Source organism: Amblyraja radiata, chromosome 18 (genome assembly GCF_010909765.2).
Source record: "Amblyraja radiata isolate CabotCenter1 chromosome 18, sAmbRad1.1.pri, whole genome shotgun sequence".
Classification (NCBI taxonomy): Eukaryota; Metazoa; Chordata; class Chondrichthyes; order Rajiformes; family Rajidae; genus Amblyraja; species Amblyraja radiata.
The window spans coordinates 6,417,803-6,434,527 of NC_045973.1; the positions used below are offsets into that span (position 1 = coordinate 6,417,803).

Below are 16,725 nucleotides of genomic sequence, written 5' to 3' on the forward strand. Positions count from 1 at the left end.
GGGTACTGATTGTGGATGATCCGCCATGATCACACTGAATGACGGTGCTGGCTCGAAGGGCCGAATGGCCTACTCCTGCACCTATTGTCTATTGTCAACTACCTCCTCTGGCAGCTTATTCCACACACTCACTACCCTTTGTGTGTTACTGATGGAAGGTGTTTGAATCCCAAGCGTACATCAAGGAGTCTGAGGGTATAAATAGTTTTGGCGATGAAACTTTATTCAGGGTAGAGTAAAAGCTTTTACAACCTACTTTGATATGCAATTGTCCTCTGACTGAAAAACCTTTATGGCTCTCTAAGAAATCAGCGGCCATAAAAACATTCCTCTGTGTTTGTACGTTTCCCCCGAGTATAATGGGGGAGACTGCTCTTTCTCTACAAGCAGTGGCAAGCAAGGGTAAGAGCAAGGCTCAGTATTATCATCCCCCTCCCCCACCCCCAACCCCCCCCACCCCTCACTCACCTCACTTTTTATTTAAATGGCACAAATGCAATCCAAATACATTTAACATTACCGTATTCTAGCTCAAGTGAATTAATACCAAAAGCATCTCAATAAAAATATACAACTGGGTCTTCTGGAGATATTAGTCTAGTTTAGTTTATTTACAGTGGGGACAGGCCCTTCGGCCCACCGAGTCTGTGCCGGCCAGTGAACACCCGTGCACTAGTTCCATCCCACACACACTAGGGACAATTTACAGAAGCTAATTAACTTACAAACCTGCACGTTTTGGAATGTTGGTGGAGACCGGAGCAGCCGGAGAAAAACCCACGCGGTCATAGGGAGGACCGGGTGGTCTGCTTTCTTCCCACACTCCAAAGTCGTGCAGGTTTATAGGTTAATTGGCTTCTGTAAATTGCCCCTAGAGTGTAGGATGCAGAACTAGGATTACATAGGACTAGTGTGACCAAGTGATCGATGTTCAGCGTGGATTCAGTGGGTCAAAGGATGCATTTCCATGCTGTGTCTGTAAACTGAAGACTAGGGAGCATTGATTTTCTCTTTGCACTACATTGTTTGTTCACTTTTACATATTGAACATCTTTTTGTTATTCATTATGGTGTCCAATGAGTATTGTTTACAGGAAAAAAAGAATAGGTGATGTATCGGGTTGGAACCCTTCTTCAGACTGAAAGTAACGGTAGGGGGGGGAGTAAATAAACCGGAGTCCCCCTCCCCCCACAACTCTACTTTCAGACTGATGAAGAGTTCCGACCCAAAACGTCACCTATTCTTTTTCTCCAGAGATGCTACCTGACCCGCTGAGTTACTTTGTGCCTCTGTATAAACCGGCATCTGCAGTTCCTTCCCTACATAAACTGTGATAACATATGTGTGATGCTGCTGCAAGTAAGAATTCATTGTTCTGTTTCGGGGCATATGACAAAAAAACACTCTTGACACAAAAAAGCTGGAGTAACTCAGCGGGGCAGGCAGCATCTCTGGAGAGAAGGAATGGGTGACATTTGAGGTGAGACCCTTCTTCAGTCTGAAACGTCACCCATTCCTTCTCTCCAGAGATGCTGCCTGTCCCACTGAGTTACTCCAGCTTTTTGTGTATATCTTCAGTTTAAACCAGCATCTGCAGTTCCTTCCTACGCAAAACACTCTTCAGGCTATAAGTAGAGACTGGAACTATTAATACAACTAATTGCTGCTTAGTAAAAGAGTAGTCACTTATTTTCAATAAAGAGGTTTTCAATTTATACAGTTTAGTTTATTGTCACGTGTACTGAGGTACAGTGAAAGGCTTTTGTTGCGTGCTAACCAGTCATCGGAAAGACAACACATGATTACAATCGAGTCATTTACAGTGTATAGATACATGGTAAGGGAATAACGTTGGTATTCCTAACTGACTTTGAAAACTCAGTATTAGAATTATTACAATAGAAGCAGAGTTACCCAGTTCTGTAAATATAACTAGATTACTTATTATTACTGATTATCAAATCAGTATTACAAGTGCAGCCAAATAAACGTTAATACCTCCACTTATGTAATGTCAGGCCTGGACACTGGTCTCCACACACATTACATGGCTGCCCCTTCTCTGCATTATCCACTGCTGAGAGCTGTAAAATATGATATAATAAATGGTTTGTGAGAAGTCTTCATGTACATTAAACAATTTAAAAACACTTAAAAGCCAAAAACAGCAGTTTAGTTTAGTTTATTGTCACGTGTACCGAGGTACAGAAAAAAGCTTTTAGATTGCGTGCTAACCAGTCAACGGAAAGACAATACATGATTACAATCTAGCCATTTACAGTGTATAGCTACATGATAAAAAAAAAAGGGAATAACGTTTAGTGCAAGGTAAAGCCAGCAAAGTCCGATCAAGGATAGCCCGAGGGTCACCAATGAGGTCGATAGTAGTTCAGGACTGCTCTCTGGTTGTGGTAGGATGATTCAGCTGCCTGATAACAGCTGGGAAGAGACTGTCCCTGAATCTGGAGGTGTGCGTTTTCACACTTCTGTACCTTTTGCCTGATGGGAGAGGGGAGAAGAGGGAGTGGCCAGGGTGCGACTCGGGGAGGAGAGGAAACAGAACAACAAACAGAAATGTTCATCAACAAAGATTCACATTGGGGCAACTCGGTGACGAGAGTTGCTGCCTTACAACGCCAGAGACCCCGGTTTGATCCAAACTACGGGTGCTGCCTTTACGGAGTTTGTACGTCCTCCCCTGTGACCGTGTGGGTTTTCCCCGGGTGCTCCGGCTTCCTCCTACATTCCAAAAGATGTGCGGGTTTGTAGGTTAATTGCCTTTGGTAAAGATTGTAGATAGTCCCTAGTGTGTGCAGGATTGCACTAGTGAGCGGGGATCGCTGGTCGGCGCGGACTCGGCGGGCCAAAGGGCCTATTTCCGCACTGTATCTCTAAACTAAACAAAACACTGGTTGGTCATTGTGCTTCCAGCCTTATGACCACAGCAAAAAATATCACAATTGCAGTAAATATGAAATGCTGGAGATACTCAGCAAGTTAGGAAGCATCAAGTGGACAGAGGGACAGAGGGACAGTCAACATTTCAAATAACTCTGGAATTTAGGATGAGAATCTTATTCAAACATGTAAGATTATTAAGGGTTTGGGCATGCTACAGGTAGGAAACATGTTCCCGATGTCGGGGAAGTCCAGAACCAGGGGCCACAGTTTAAGAATAAGGGGTAAGCCATTTCGATTGGAGATGAGGAAAAACCCTTTTCACACAGAGAGTTGTGAGTCTGTGGAATTCTCTGCCTCAGAGGATGGTGGAGGCCGGTTCTCTGGATGCTTTCAAGAGAGAGCTAGACAGGGCTCTTAAAGATAGCGGAGTCAGGGGATATGGGGAGAAGGCAGCAACGGGGTACTGATTGGGGATGATCAGCCATGATCACATTGAATGGTGGTGCTGGCTCGAGGGGCCGAATGGCCTACTCCTGCACCTATTGTCTATTTCTATAACCATCCTGCCGAAAGATCAATGAGTGAGAATGTTATAGAACAGCCGGCTGATACTTAGGGCACAGGAAAGTGGAGATCAGACCAATCCAAATAAAAGCTACTTCAATAAATCCAACTTCTCAACTCTCAGTCTATAAACTTCAGGTGGTCATCTCGGCACATTTTATAAGCAGTGAGTTTCTGTTTTAAGCGCTCATTCAGGCAGTGAATTCCAGCCCATAATGCTTTGACAGAGAAATGTTCTCACTAACCCCTCTCTGATCCTGTCACCAATTAACTTAAGATTCATGTCCTCCGGTAATTGGCTCTGCCAAGAACAGTAGGTCTTTCAGGTTCACCACAACAAGGCTTCTTATAATTGTATACAATTCAATGAAATGTCTGCTTACGCTCCTCATCCATCTTTGCTGAAAAGTTTCAGCCCTTGTCATATCCTAATGATCTTCCTTGACACTCTCTCTCTGCACCATCACACCCCATCTGTACTCTGGTGACCAGAACTACACACACATTGTTGCAGAAACCATGTTTTATTCAGTGTCCCCCTGATATTTTATCCCATGTGGTCTATACCTCATGGGCGACACGGTGGCGCAGCGGTAGAGTTGCTGCCCCACAGCGCCAGAGACCCGGGTTCAATCCTGACTATGAATGCTGTCTGGACGGAGTTTGAACGTTCTTCCCGTGACCTGCGTGGGTTTTCTCTGCATGCTTCGGTTTCCTCCCACACTCCGAAGATGTGCAGGTTTTTAGGCTAATTGGCTTCGGTAAAATTGTAAATTGTCCCTAGTGTTGGTGGGATTGCTGTACGGGGAGTGCTGGTCTCCGCGGACTCGGAGGGCCGAGCACCTGTTTCCGCGCTGTGTCTCTTAACTAAACCTCAGTTGCGAAAGGCAAATGGCCCGTGTGCCTTAATCACCAAACCTACCAGTCCTGCAGCCTTCAGAGATCAACAGAGGCACAACACGGAAACAAGCCATTCGGCCCACCATGACACGTCGACCCCTGGAATTCCATCTGTATTAATCTCATCTCCCAACCCAGCCCGTGTGGACATTTGTGAAGGAACGAACTACAGATGCTGGTTTTAGTCAAAAATATAGACACAAAATGCTGGAGTAACTCAGCGAGACAGGCAGAATCGCAGGAGAGAAGGAATGGGTGACGTTTCGGGTCGAGACCCTTCTTCAGACTGTGTCAGGGCAGTGGGAGGTACATAGATAAGAAAGTGTAAGGTGCGAAAACGGGACAATGGGAATGAAGATCAAGGAAAATGTGACCAAATAATTCCTAACAATAATTTTACAGACAAGATATTAACATTAGCATGAAAGTGATTTGACCATTAAACATACCAGTAGAAATACATATTATAAAAGGTCTTTACCAACTGTATAAATGCATCGGTTTATGTTTGGAATCAAATACCACAAATGTATTAATTTTGATCTACTTTTCCCTTATTCAAAACTGAATTACAGTTCTGTTTTGTGGATGAGATTTTTATATTTGTGTCTTTTTGAATGTCAATCCTACCTCCTCCCCCATAATTGCTAAATATAGAACATCCCCTTAGCCTTTGATATTGTGGGCCGAAGGGCCTGTTCTTGTTCTATGTTTAAAGATCTTTGATGCATAATGATAAACAATTAGCTTTGAAGTTTCAATGACCACCTTAAGGAGCTAATTAGCCTGATGAACATGAGTGTTTGAAAGGGTAAAGCGAGCTTCATCCTGGAGGCAACATTTCACAAGTAAATGAAAGCTAATCTGACCGTTTAAAAATCTGTCAAACTGTTTTTTTTAAAGAAAAAAACTCACTGCCTTTCAATGTGCAACTAAAAGTCGCTTGAAAATTTGAAAAAAAATACTGTTTTAGGCTGTTAAACAGCCGATGAGTTAATAAGTTCATAAATTCAAAGAGCAAGATTAGGCCATTCGGCCCGCCAAGTCTATTCCACCATTCAATCTTTCTTTCCCTCTCAACCCCATTCTCCTGTCTTCTCCCCATAACCCTTGACACCCGGACTAGTCAAGTTTACAACAGATTTTTAAATTTTTAACAGATTTTAAAGTTTACAACGTTTTTGAAAAAAAAATATTTCAAATATATAATTCGTACGTCGTTCAATGAGGTCTCCTCCTGTTCCCTGGAGGTATAAACAAGGATAATTGGTGTAGCCACGGTTGAAGGAGCTGGTTGCCCTACAGCCGTGTCTTGAGTGACACACTGCACTACCTCCTATTCAAATCGCAGATTTTTTAAAAGGACCTTGGACTCGCGTTTTGTGCCCATTAACCCTGTGCACCAAAGGCAAAGCCCGGCGACTCAAAAGGAGAGAACATACTGTACGGAAAAAGGTGGATACCATGACGTTACAAACTTGCTAACGCAAGCATAGAAAGGTGGAGACAGCAGTGAATATGCAGAGCGGCAGGTCACCTTCTCTCCCTGCCAACCAAGGCGGCTGTCAAATACAACCTTCCAGCCTCAATATTGGCCCCCAAAAAATAGTCAGTCGTAGCAAGGATGACACTACACCGGAACCTACACCCCAAAAATCCTGACCTTTACATTGCCTTTCTGCGCACGGTATAGAAGGGGGGGGGGGGGGGATGGGCAGTTCTCTATCGCCCTGCAACATAATAGACTCCTAGGTGACACTGCTGTTACAAGACACGCATCTAACCTGGAGCACAATACTCACCCATTTGCCCGAGTTACGCTTTCTCGAGCTACGGTTAAACATATCAGGGTCGGTCAGCGCCGCTTGGTTCGGAGGAGAGACACGCAGAGAGACTTATATTTTTACACACACACACACACACACACACACAAGAAAGAGAGAGAGAAATTAAATTAGCCGACTCCTTTAACTACAGCTCCTGAGAGCGGCGCTCGAGTTCGTTCTCGCCGGCTCGCTACAATATTGTGAATGGAAATTTACCATCTTCCGGTCACACACTCCGCCCCTGTAACAAATAGCGGCTGCACAACCTACCAGATCCAACATTGCACTGAATGTTCCGTGCTGCGACTAATAATAATTGTTCATTACACAAAAAAAACACAATTAACCTTTATTTTAAGCACGGTAAATGCAGTTCCACTTTTCTCTGCAAATCTACTAAATAAGGTGGAAGGAAATTATTTCAGTGGCAGTAATAGTGAATAAACGAGTCGTGTAGATATTGTAAAGGTCTATTGGAAATTCGTCTTTTTCTTTATTTTAATCACAGTAAATAAATTCAGTTCCATTTTTTCTCTTCGGATCTACTAAATGAGATGAAAGGAAACGCGTCCGAAATTATGTCAGTGACATTAATAGTGAAGGAACTAGTCATATAATATTGTAAAGGTTCATTGGAAAATGTTTTTTTTTGTTGGAAAGCATCCAAAATTATTTTAGTGACAGGAATAGTGAAGGAACAAGTCACATGCCGTATATGTGAGTTAGTTAGAGTGTGTTAGATAGTGAGTTAGGTAGAGCTGAGTTAGAGATAGAGCTCTTGGGGCTAGTGGAATCAAGGGATATGGGGAGAAGGCAGGCACGGGTTATTGATTGGGGATGATCAGCCATGATCACAATGAATGACGGTGCTGGCTCGAAGGGCCGAATGGCTTCCTCCTGCACCTATTTTGTATGTTTCTATATATAGTAAAGGTCCATTGGAATATTTTTTTTAATTGAAAAGTGTCCGAAATTATTTTAGTGACAGGAACGGTGAAGGTCAAGACACATGGATCTTGCAAAGGGTCCACTGGGTTTTCAAAATAGAAATGGAATTGCATTTTTTAAGATTGCAAGAGGAAGGGGACGTGTCTGGACCCAGTCTGTCCCCACAGTATTGAGGTTGGACAGAATAACTGGAACTCACAGCTGGTCATTTATTTAAGTGGTGAAGAACGCGAAAGTAGAAGAATGTAGAAACAAGGAACTGCAGATGCAGGTTTTCCCAAAAGAAGACACAGAGTGCTGGAGTGACTCAGCGGGTCAGGCAGCATCGCTGGAGGACATGGATAGACGACGTTCCTGGTCGAGACCCAATCTGAAGCAGGGTCCCGACCCAACATGTTCTCCACAGCTGCTGTCCAACCCGCTGAGTTAATCCAGCACTGTGTGTGTTCAACATGACATTAGAACTTACCACCATTATTGAGGATCGATAAATGCCAGCTGAGACAAGTGTGGCTGGAGATGAGAATTGCCTGCTAAATGACACTCCTTTAGTGTTATACCAGAAACAAACGTACTTAGAATTAGTCCAGAAAGAATACGAGGAACGATTTCAGAAATTATGGGCGAACTGAGGGGCAATCAGTGATTAAAAACAAAGCTGAGATAGTCATTTATTTCCTTCTGGTATGGAACAATGACGGTGCTTGGGAGGGATTTCGATTTAAGGAATTATTGGTGAGAAAAGTTTAAACTAGATATGCGGGGCAAGTTTGTTTTACACACAGAGGGCGGGGAGAGCTTGGAACGCGCTGCCGGGGGTGGAGGTGGAGACAGATACAACAGCAACATTGAAGGGACTTTTGGATGGGCATATGGATATGCAGGTACTGGAGGGATATGAATTGTGTGCAGGCAGATAGGAGTTGGTCGGCACAGACATTGCGGGCCGAAGGGCCTGTTCTTGTGTTGTACTGTCTTATGTAAAAAATTATTTACACTAAAAAAGGGAACCAGACTTCTTGAAGTCAATTACAGAATGTTAGGGAAAAACTGGAAGTTTAAAAATGTGACTAGGCGAGAGGACACGAACTTAAATACAGTGAGCATTTCCCCTTCAATTGAAAGTGCGTTTGTTGTGTAAATGCTGCCGATTGCGAATTTGCATTTGAAAAAGTTAATTACGTTTTCCCAAAGCGCTCCCCATTCTTTATTGCGCGATTGCGTGGATGCAACGATCGTTAAAAATAAAGTTGTTGGTTTGTTGAAAATCAAATTGTCAAAAAAAAAAGTCCCATAAATTGCTTCATTGGCTGCGAACTATTTATGTTTAGGTTTTAAATATTTACAATTTAGGACAACGGGCGGAACAAAACAAAAAGTGTATCAGTTATCACGAGCGGCCGTTTGTATGATGGGATCGGGAGAATCAGCCTGACACACCGGTTAAAAAAAACAAGTGCTCTCAATACCATCTTTTGACCGCTATTCTTTTTAATAGTAGTTTTAATTTGAAGTAAAATTGAAAGTATTTCCATCGGGAGATTATTCAAGCTAATCGTCGCAAATAGCTCGGAGGGAATTCACTGAAATAATACATTGGGCTTCTACCTTAACCTCGGTGAATAGTCAATGTTACTGTCACACGCGAGGGCTACTTATGGATAAAGTACTGATAATTAAATTACCTCCCCTTTCGAGATCATGAACAATTGCCTCGAATGTTACGTGTTTACTAAATGCCAAGTTGACAGTTGTGAACCGTAGCGACTAATGATACCGACTCTTACTTAGTTTCGATTTCATTGTATTAGTTGCTAGGTGACGGAAAAGATTTACAGTCACCTATTGTGTTTTTTTTATTGGCGACCCCTCGCCCCGATTCCAGCGAGTTAATACAAATTACAAAAAAAAAATGTTAAAACCACACATAACATAATTCTGCACAAATGCATTCAAGGTGATGGAAGTGCAGGTCGGACTACAAAAGGTAATGTTGGTGATACCCACGCTAAAAACTATGTTAAGTGGCCGTCTACCAGGGCTAAACTCATCTGTTTTTCTTGGAGCTGGGTGTGCAATGCAACAGATGGCTGTGTTTAAATGACCTTTTACACAACACTGGCTTCAAATTTCTAAAATGTATTATTCAAACGCCCCTTTAAAGCCATTCATTTAATAGCGTGAGGCTTTTTGCAGTTTTCTCCTCTAATTACTCAACGTTGCTTGCACGTTTATAGTGTCATCTCTTGAATAAGCTACACAAGTTGCTGATGAACCATCGTGGCTGCAAGACTGTAATTAGCTGTAACCATTTCCCAAACTCCACCGCTACATTCTCACCGTGTATGTATCTTCTGCCTTCACCACGCTACAAGTAGCTGTCTGATACAGCTGCCAACCATCGCTGCCAAAGAGGGTGTAATAACTTGTGGTGACACGATGCTGAGGCCGAACGAGTAGCTTTCAGGGAAGATAGACACAAAATGCGGCACAGGCAGCATCTCTGGATAGAAGAAGGAATGGGTGACGTTTCGGGTCGAACCCCTTCTCTAGGGGGTCTGCAACCCGAGAGAGATAAAGACAGCGGGTAATTGCTGTGTGTTTGATACAATTGTGCCATCGTGTTCAATGGCTCAATGTTGCAGCCGTCCAAAACGTCAGGCCACACTTGTCACTTTTTTTTTTCTTCCCCGTAAGTGTTTTTTATTAGATTTTCAAACAAATGTACAATTTACAAGAGAAGGTAGAAAGCTCAAGCAATTTAAAAAACACTTAAACAAAATTATCAAATTAAAATATTAACATTTTTATCTATAATATATTCAACCTCCTGTGATGACCAGCGTTCACAGAAGGCCTCCACAGTCCCCATGGACACCGCGTGTTCCCTTTCTAGGGACACGCGGGCACGGACGTATCCCCGGAAAAGGGTTGTTGTCACTGGGTGCTGTTCTGGTGGCCACACCACAGGAACAACAGAGTGCAGAAGATATTCGCCACAATGTTCTCAGAATGGAAGGCTGTTGAGGAAATTGGATGGACCGCGTTTATTCTCTCTGGAATATAGGAGACATATAATTATGAGGGTGTTAGGAAATGTTTTTCCCCACCCACCCACGCCAAGGGAGGGGTCTGGAACTAGGAAGCACGGGTTTGAGGTGAGACTGGAGAAATTAAAAGGAGAACAGTTTTTTCCCTACACAGAAGGCGACGGTTCTCAGGAACAAGCTGTCAGAGGAGGTGATAGAGACGGATACATTTACAATGTTTAAAAGGGCATTTGGACACGTTTGTGGATAGGAAATGCTTGGAGGGACACGAGCCTAATGTAGGAAAAAATAGGATTGACATCATGATCAGTGTGGATAAAATGAGCAAAAGGGCCCAATTCTGTTCTGTATTCTATGAAAATGATAGAACACAGCAGATGGTGGAGCGACTGGAGCCTTTCTGAAGGAATGGTTTCTAAATCAGTGCATATTCACACATTTGATAACAGACCAGTAACTGGTAGGTTGGCCAGCCAGAAAAGAAAATCCTATTACTGTATCCAAATGATCGCAGAGTTTTTGATTCACTCCCCATGCCATATTTTAATATTGTTTTATTAAAAAAAACATTTGATGTCGGTACCTCATTTGGATTTTACTCTTGTTCTCATGCCCTTTTTAGTTGGATACAGTTTTCCGCACTTACCCTCTCTCTGTATGCCGTTTACCATCTTACCACACACACACACTGCAAGTTTAGGCACCTCCCACCAACATTAAAACATCAAGTGTTTTTTAGTCGAGACATAGGGAACTTCAGATGCTGGAATCTTGAGCAAAACATAAAGTTCTGGAGCAAATCAGCAGCATCTGTGGTGGGAAAGGATAAGCAACTATTTGGGTCGGGAGCTTTCTTCAGACTCAGACCCAAAGCAACAAGCTTGTTCTCAGCAAGACCAAGGAGTTGATTGTTGACTTCAGGAAGGGAAATCAGAGGATCTATGCAGCCATCTTTATCGACGGGGATGACAGTGGGAAGAGTCAACAGCCTAAAGTTCCTGGGCTTGCATTAAGCTGAAGATCTGTCCTAGCACATTTGATGCAAGCAGGGAGAAAGCACATGGCTCCTACTTCCTCGGATGTTTGAGATTCAGCATATTGAATATTCTCGAATTGTTACAAGAGTACGGTAAAAAGTATAATGACTAGTTGCAACACGGCTTGGCTCAGTGACTTGAATGCCCAAGAATGATGGAGGCTGCAGAAAGTGGTGATTACTGCCCACCATATCACGGGTACTGATCTCCTCACCATCGAAGGACTCTGCAGGAAGCGCTGTCTCAAAAAGGCAGCCAATCTCATCATAGACCCCCCACAACCTGGCCATGCTCTCATCTAGCTGCTACAGTCAGTAAGAAGGTACTGGAGCCTCAGTACCGTGAACTTCAGGTTCAAAAACAGCTTATTCCCATCAACTATCAGGCTCTTGATTCACTCTGCACCATCCTATCCACAGCAACAATGTATTATGGACGTGTGTTTTGGAAAACACTACATGCTTCAGTTTGTACTACACTGGCCTGGTTACACACTATTACTGACAATTAATGGTATTATTGATTATTGGATAGTTCATTGTTGCGTACGTTGCATATCTATGTAATCCTGCAGCAAGAATTTCATTGATCCAGTGGCAGTGGAGGACTGGACAGTGGTCTTTCCCACAGAGCCTTTGCAGTGCCTGTACCAAACCTCTGCGCATGTCTTGGGATATATCAGTCGCCAGCATTTTATTACTGGTTACTCTTTACGCTTGCAGATCAAACTGCATCTTTCACTGAATTGACGATTCATTGCCAATACTTCTTGGATGGTTCTCTCATTGTCAATAATGCTCAGAATCCTCTGTAATGCAGCTGTTCAACAACAATAAGGATGCCAATACCATATAGATAGGTTAATGTACTTGATTTCTTGCTATATCTGCTACAAATGTTGGTCTAAGAAGACACTTCACCCGTTATCCTCAGCTAGGTAAGGGCCTAAACTTGTTTGGCAGCAAGCTGTTTTTGGACGGCAGTTGTCCATGCTTCCAATTTACCATTTAGAAGTTTAGTTGAAGCTGGAGTAGCTGTCAGATGTTTAGGAAGGAACTGCAGATGCTGGTTTAAACCGAAGATAGACACAAAAAGCTGGAGCAACTCAGCAGGTCAGACAGCACATCTGGAGAAAATGAATAGATGACATTTTGGGTCGAGACCCTCCTTCAGTCTGTCTAGCTGTCAGATGTTATTGGCTAGTTAATGTCTATGCAGCAAAGAAAGTAATGGCTTCAGCTATCACATGCTGTATGATGGTTGGGTCACGTGTAAAGAGTGTTGCAAGCACTCTGGAAAGGATGAACTCCAAGCAGTACAAAAAGCATCAGTGCAAGATGCCCCTAAGTTTCATAATGAAGGCAGAATCCCAACGAAACCCTGGTCAATCTGCTCAATGTCCTCACTGGTATCTTATGGAGCATGCACAACGTTAGTCTCTCATGAGCGAGCACCGGTCTTGAATGCAGGTAAGACACTTGGGATGGAATACTTTATTGTCACATGTGACAAGGCACAGTGAAATTATTTGCCAACTGCCAAGCCTGGTTAGAAACAAACCCTACTTGTATAGCGGCACGTTGGCTGAGTATGCAATCAAGTGATGGTGTGGGTTCACTGGCCATATGTTCCACAACTGCCACTTCACTAACAGCCAGCACCATCTGCTCCATGGGGATTGATGAGTGCAAGCCCCTTTTTACCCCTCTGAATAGCTTGTGCTGATAATCCAAAAAGGAGGGCAGTGAATGTGCCAGTGTACATTATGCAACCTACATGGGTGAGAAAGCTACTGTGTTTGAGGGGCTAGCAGTGTAGAAAAGGGTGCAAGATGTGGGCGCCATACACGCTGCAGTGCAAATTGTCAATGAATGGTAAAGCAATGAAATGAGATGCAATTCTTCTTCAATGTCATTGTTTGGCTAAGTAAACTCAGTAGTGACAGCAGTTAGTGATGTACTTGATGGGAGGTATTGAACATCATCTAGTACTTATCCAGGTCCACAAGGCACGAGTCTTGGCATTGAATACACAGATCGCTTTCTTCATTTTACCACCTTATAAGAGCTGCAAGTTTCTAAAAGTTAATTGAGGTTTACACAAAACGAGTCCTTGCTCATATTCCAAGCCAATCACTGCAACAATGATGAACATATGATGAAGTTACAGTCTTGGCAGCATGGTACACAATGGATAGTGTAATCACACATCCAGATCCCTGTGCCCAACTTCAAAATTACCCCCCCCTCCCCAGGGAAATTGTGCTGGGTTGCTGCCCAAATATAATTTGCAGCGATGAATTTGCCTTTTATTTACGTGATCGTATGTCATATTTAGCTTGAAATATTTTATCTCTTTTTTAACTGAAATGCTATTATCTTGTTTACAACATCATAACCATTTGACTTTACATTATAGTCACTTCCCTTTATGACAAGTTTATTTAACCATGTTCATAATTCAGTCCTATGGCATTGAAGCTTTTGTATAATATGGTCAACTAAGTTATTAGTTTAAAAAGTCAACATATTACATGATGTGCTGGAATTAGATTTCACAAAAAATATATATTTTGAATATCATCATGATACATACTGGATGACAAAGTAACAAGGAAACAACCAAGCTGGTGATATTTTAAATTTAAAAAGAAAGAAGTTGACCCACAAGATTGGTTGAAAAAAAAGATAATTGCGACTTTCAAATGTTACCTCCTGCCATAAAATAAATACATTTATTACACGTGCCTTCAAACAAAACCAAGTACATGAACAAATTTGTTAACATGTTACTTCCAGCAAACAAGACCAAAATGAACATGCAAAATTGAAATTGTGTGAAATGGTGAGGGGACCATTCTGGGTTCTGGAAAAAAGACAAAATGTTCTTGCAGTAACTCAGCGGGTCAGGTGGCACCTCTGGAGAACATGGATAGGTGACAGTTTGGGTTGGGACTCTTCTTCTGGTCGATTGTGGTGGTGGTGGTGGGGAGAAAGTGGGAAGAGAAGAGGAGTAGGGCATCGCCTGGCAAGTAATCGGCTGTTACAGGTGAGCGGGTTTTTTGATAGGCAGATGGGTGGACAAAGGCCAGACATGAAAAGGCAGGTGGTGTCAGACAAAAGGATTAAGGAGTTGCAAATTATGAAGCTGGAGGAGGGAATGTAGGTGGGAGGGGAGAAATAGCTGCGAGTCCAGGTGGGGCGAGGGGGGAGGAATAAAGAGAGAAGGGAAAACAAGGATGTGGGGGGGGAGGGGGGGAAGGGTTGTTACCTAAAATTGGAGACTTCAATGTTCACACCATTGGGTTGTAAGCTACACAGGCAAAATATGAGATGCTGCTTCTCCAGTCTGAGTGTGGCCTCACTCAGGCAATGGAGGAAGTCTGGGACAGAACGGTCGGAATAGCAATGGAATTGGAGTTAAAATTGTTAGCAACCGGGAGATCCAGGAGACCCTGGCTTGCTGATTCTTTGCTTGGTTTTGCTGATGTGCAGGGAGCCACATCTGGGACGCCAAATGCATTAGATGAGGTTAGAGGAGGTGTAGGTGCACCTCTCTCTCACCTGGAAGAATTGCTAGGATCCCTGGATGGAGATGAGGAAGGAGGTGTAGGGAGTTACAGGAGTTACATCTCTGCGGGGGAAATTACCTGGGGAAGGGGTGCTTTGAGTGGGCAGAAATGGACGGAAATGGGAAGACGTGACTGGCGGTGGGATCGCTTCAGACGTGACTGGCGGTGGGATCACGGTGGGAGGTGACAGAAATGTTAGAGAATGATGTGTTGGAAGCAGAGACTGATGGGGTGAAAAGTGAGGACCAGGGGAACACTATCCACATTGTGTCTGGGTGTAGGGGATCGCGTTTTGGACGTGTCAGAAATGTCACATTCTGGTTCATTTACTGAATTGAAAATAAATGCCAATTATCATTCTCTAAAATATGCCACTGACCAATACAAAAGAAGCTAAGGTAGACAAAAATGCTGGAGAAACTCAGCGGGTGAGGCAGCATCTATGGAGCGAAGGAATAGGTGACGTTTTGGGTCGAGACGCTTCTTCAGACTTCTTCTGAAGAAGGGTCTTGACCCGAAATGTCACCTATTCCTTCGCTCCATAGATGCTGCATCACCCGCTGAGTTTCTCCAGCACTGCTGTCTACCTTCGATTTTTCCAGCATCTGTAGTTCTTTCTTATACAAAAGAAGCTGGTATTTGAAAATATCATGATTTGATAGTTTCCCCGATCATTCTTTAAGAAATGCAGTTTATTTCAAATCTGCATAGTTTTTTTTTAATTTAACCACAATAATACATACAATAGTTAAATTCCTGCATTCTTAAACATGTCCAATTTTTTTCATACAATGATATTAATTTGGTTGCATTATTACTGAATTTTCACAATGATTACAATTTGCAATTTGTCTACACAAAGCAGATGTGTCTTAAATTAATTGCCTGGAATATTAAAAATAACTAGAAAAACAAAGATGCTGTTTTTCTTGCATATAAATGTAGGTTAAGTGTTCCCAGCACAGAAAGTACCTGTCAAGAAGCAGTAAAAAATGATAATGGGAAACAAACAAATTATAAATCGTCTTGGAGACACTGCTGGTTTGCATACAGTAAATCACAATGGAATCTGAATTAAATGATATCTGAGAAATGCACTAGAAAATGGGGAGACAATGAAATAATTTAAAATAGCATCCTAACACCTGAAGGAGTGCTAAAAACAAAAGAATTATGACAATGCTGTGCATAAGATACAAGTGTGACATATGTAGTTATAAGTGTTTATTGTATTGCCCCAGTGGCAATGACCAAAATATGCTGTAAGCTTTAGATTTAAATTGGAAATCTAGCGTTACAATATTAAATTACCTATGGATAAAATAGAATGGTTTAGATGAAAAACCTTTAGGACTTATTAGGAAATTTATTGGGAAAGAATTGTGAAATTAAGCGAATAGAACAAAAATCTCAAGGATAAATTGTCCAGAACTTTCAAATGTTATGAGGCTCATATGGTAGGAAGATGTTTAAATATGAGACTTTGGATTGTAAAGCCAAAGGCTACACTCAATGTGTAGGAAGGAATTGCAAATGCTGGTTTAAACCAAAAATAGACATAAAAAGCTGGAGTAACTCAGCGGGACAGGCAGCATCTTTGGAGAAAAGGAGTAGGTGACCTTTCAGGTCAAGACTAAAGAACTTAAGTTGAAATTGAAAAGATTGAACTGTGACATACACATATTTTTTTTAAATACTTTGTAAACATTCATAACAGATTCCATCAAAAGCAGTGCAAAGTGAATTCCTTAACACTTTAAAAGGGAGTTAAATGTTTGGAACAGATTCAAAAGGGTGTGATACACTGATTGAAACTGTCATATAATCACATATAATCCATGGTAGATAAACAGAGTATTAAGCTCGACAAGTACATATCAATGTTTATACTCAAGAGAATCTTGTGCCTTGATAATTATCTGTCCTT

At 42.3% G+C, this 16,725-nt stretch overlaps 1 protein-coding gene across 2 annotated transcripts in view; it reads right to left on the reverse strand.

Moving 5' to 3' along the window:
- The window catches only part of prickle2 (prickle planar cell polarity protein 2), a 170,108-nt gene that overhangs the window by 147,905 nt on the left and 5,478 nt on the right, over positions 1-16,725 (reverse strand). The window contains exons 1-2 of one of the 2 annotated variants that reach the window (XM_033036651.1): positions 6,169-6,394; positions 2,000-2,085 (exon numbers count right to left, since the gene is read on the reverse strand). In XM_033036651.1, coding sequence (XP_032892542.1) covers positions 2,000-2,085; positions 6,169-6,210 — 128 coding nt within the window. In that variant the 5' untranslated portion in view covers positions 6,211-6,394. Of the gene's footprint in view, positions 1-1,999; positions 2,086-6,168; positions 6,395-16,725 lie in introns of those variants that run through there. The other variant, XM_033036656.1, reaches the window with a different exon arrangement.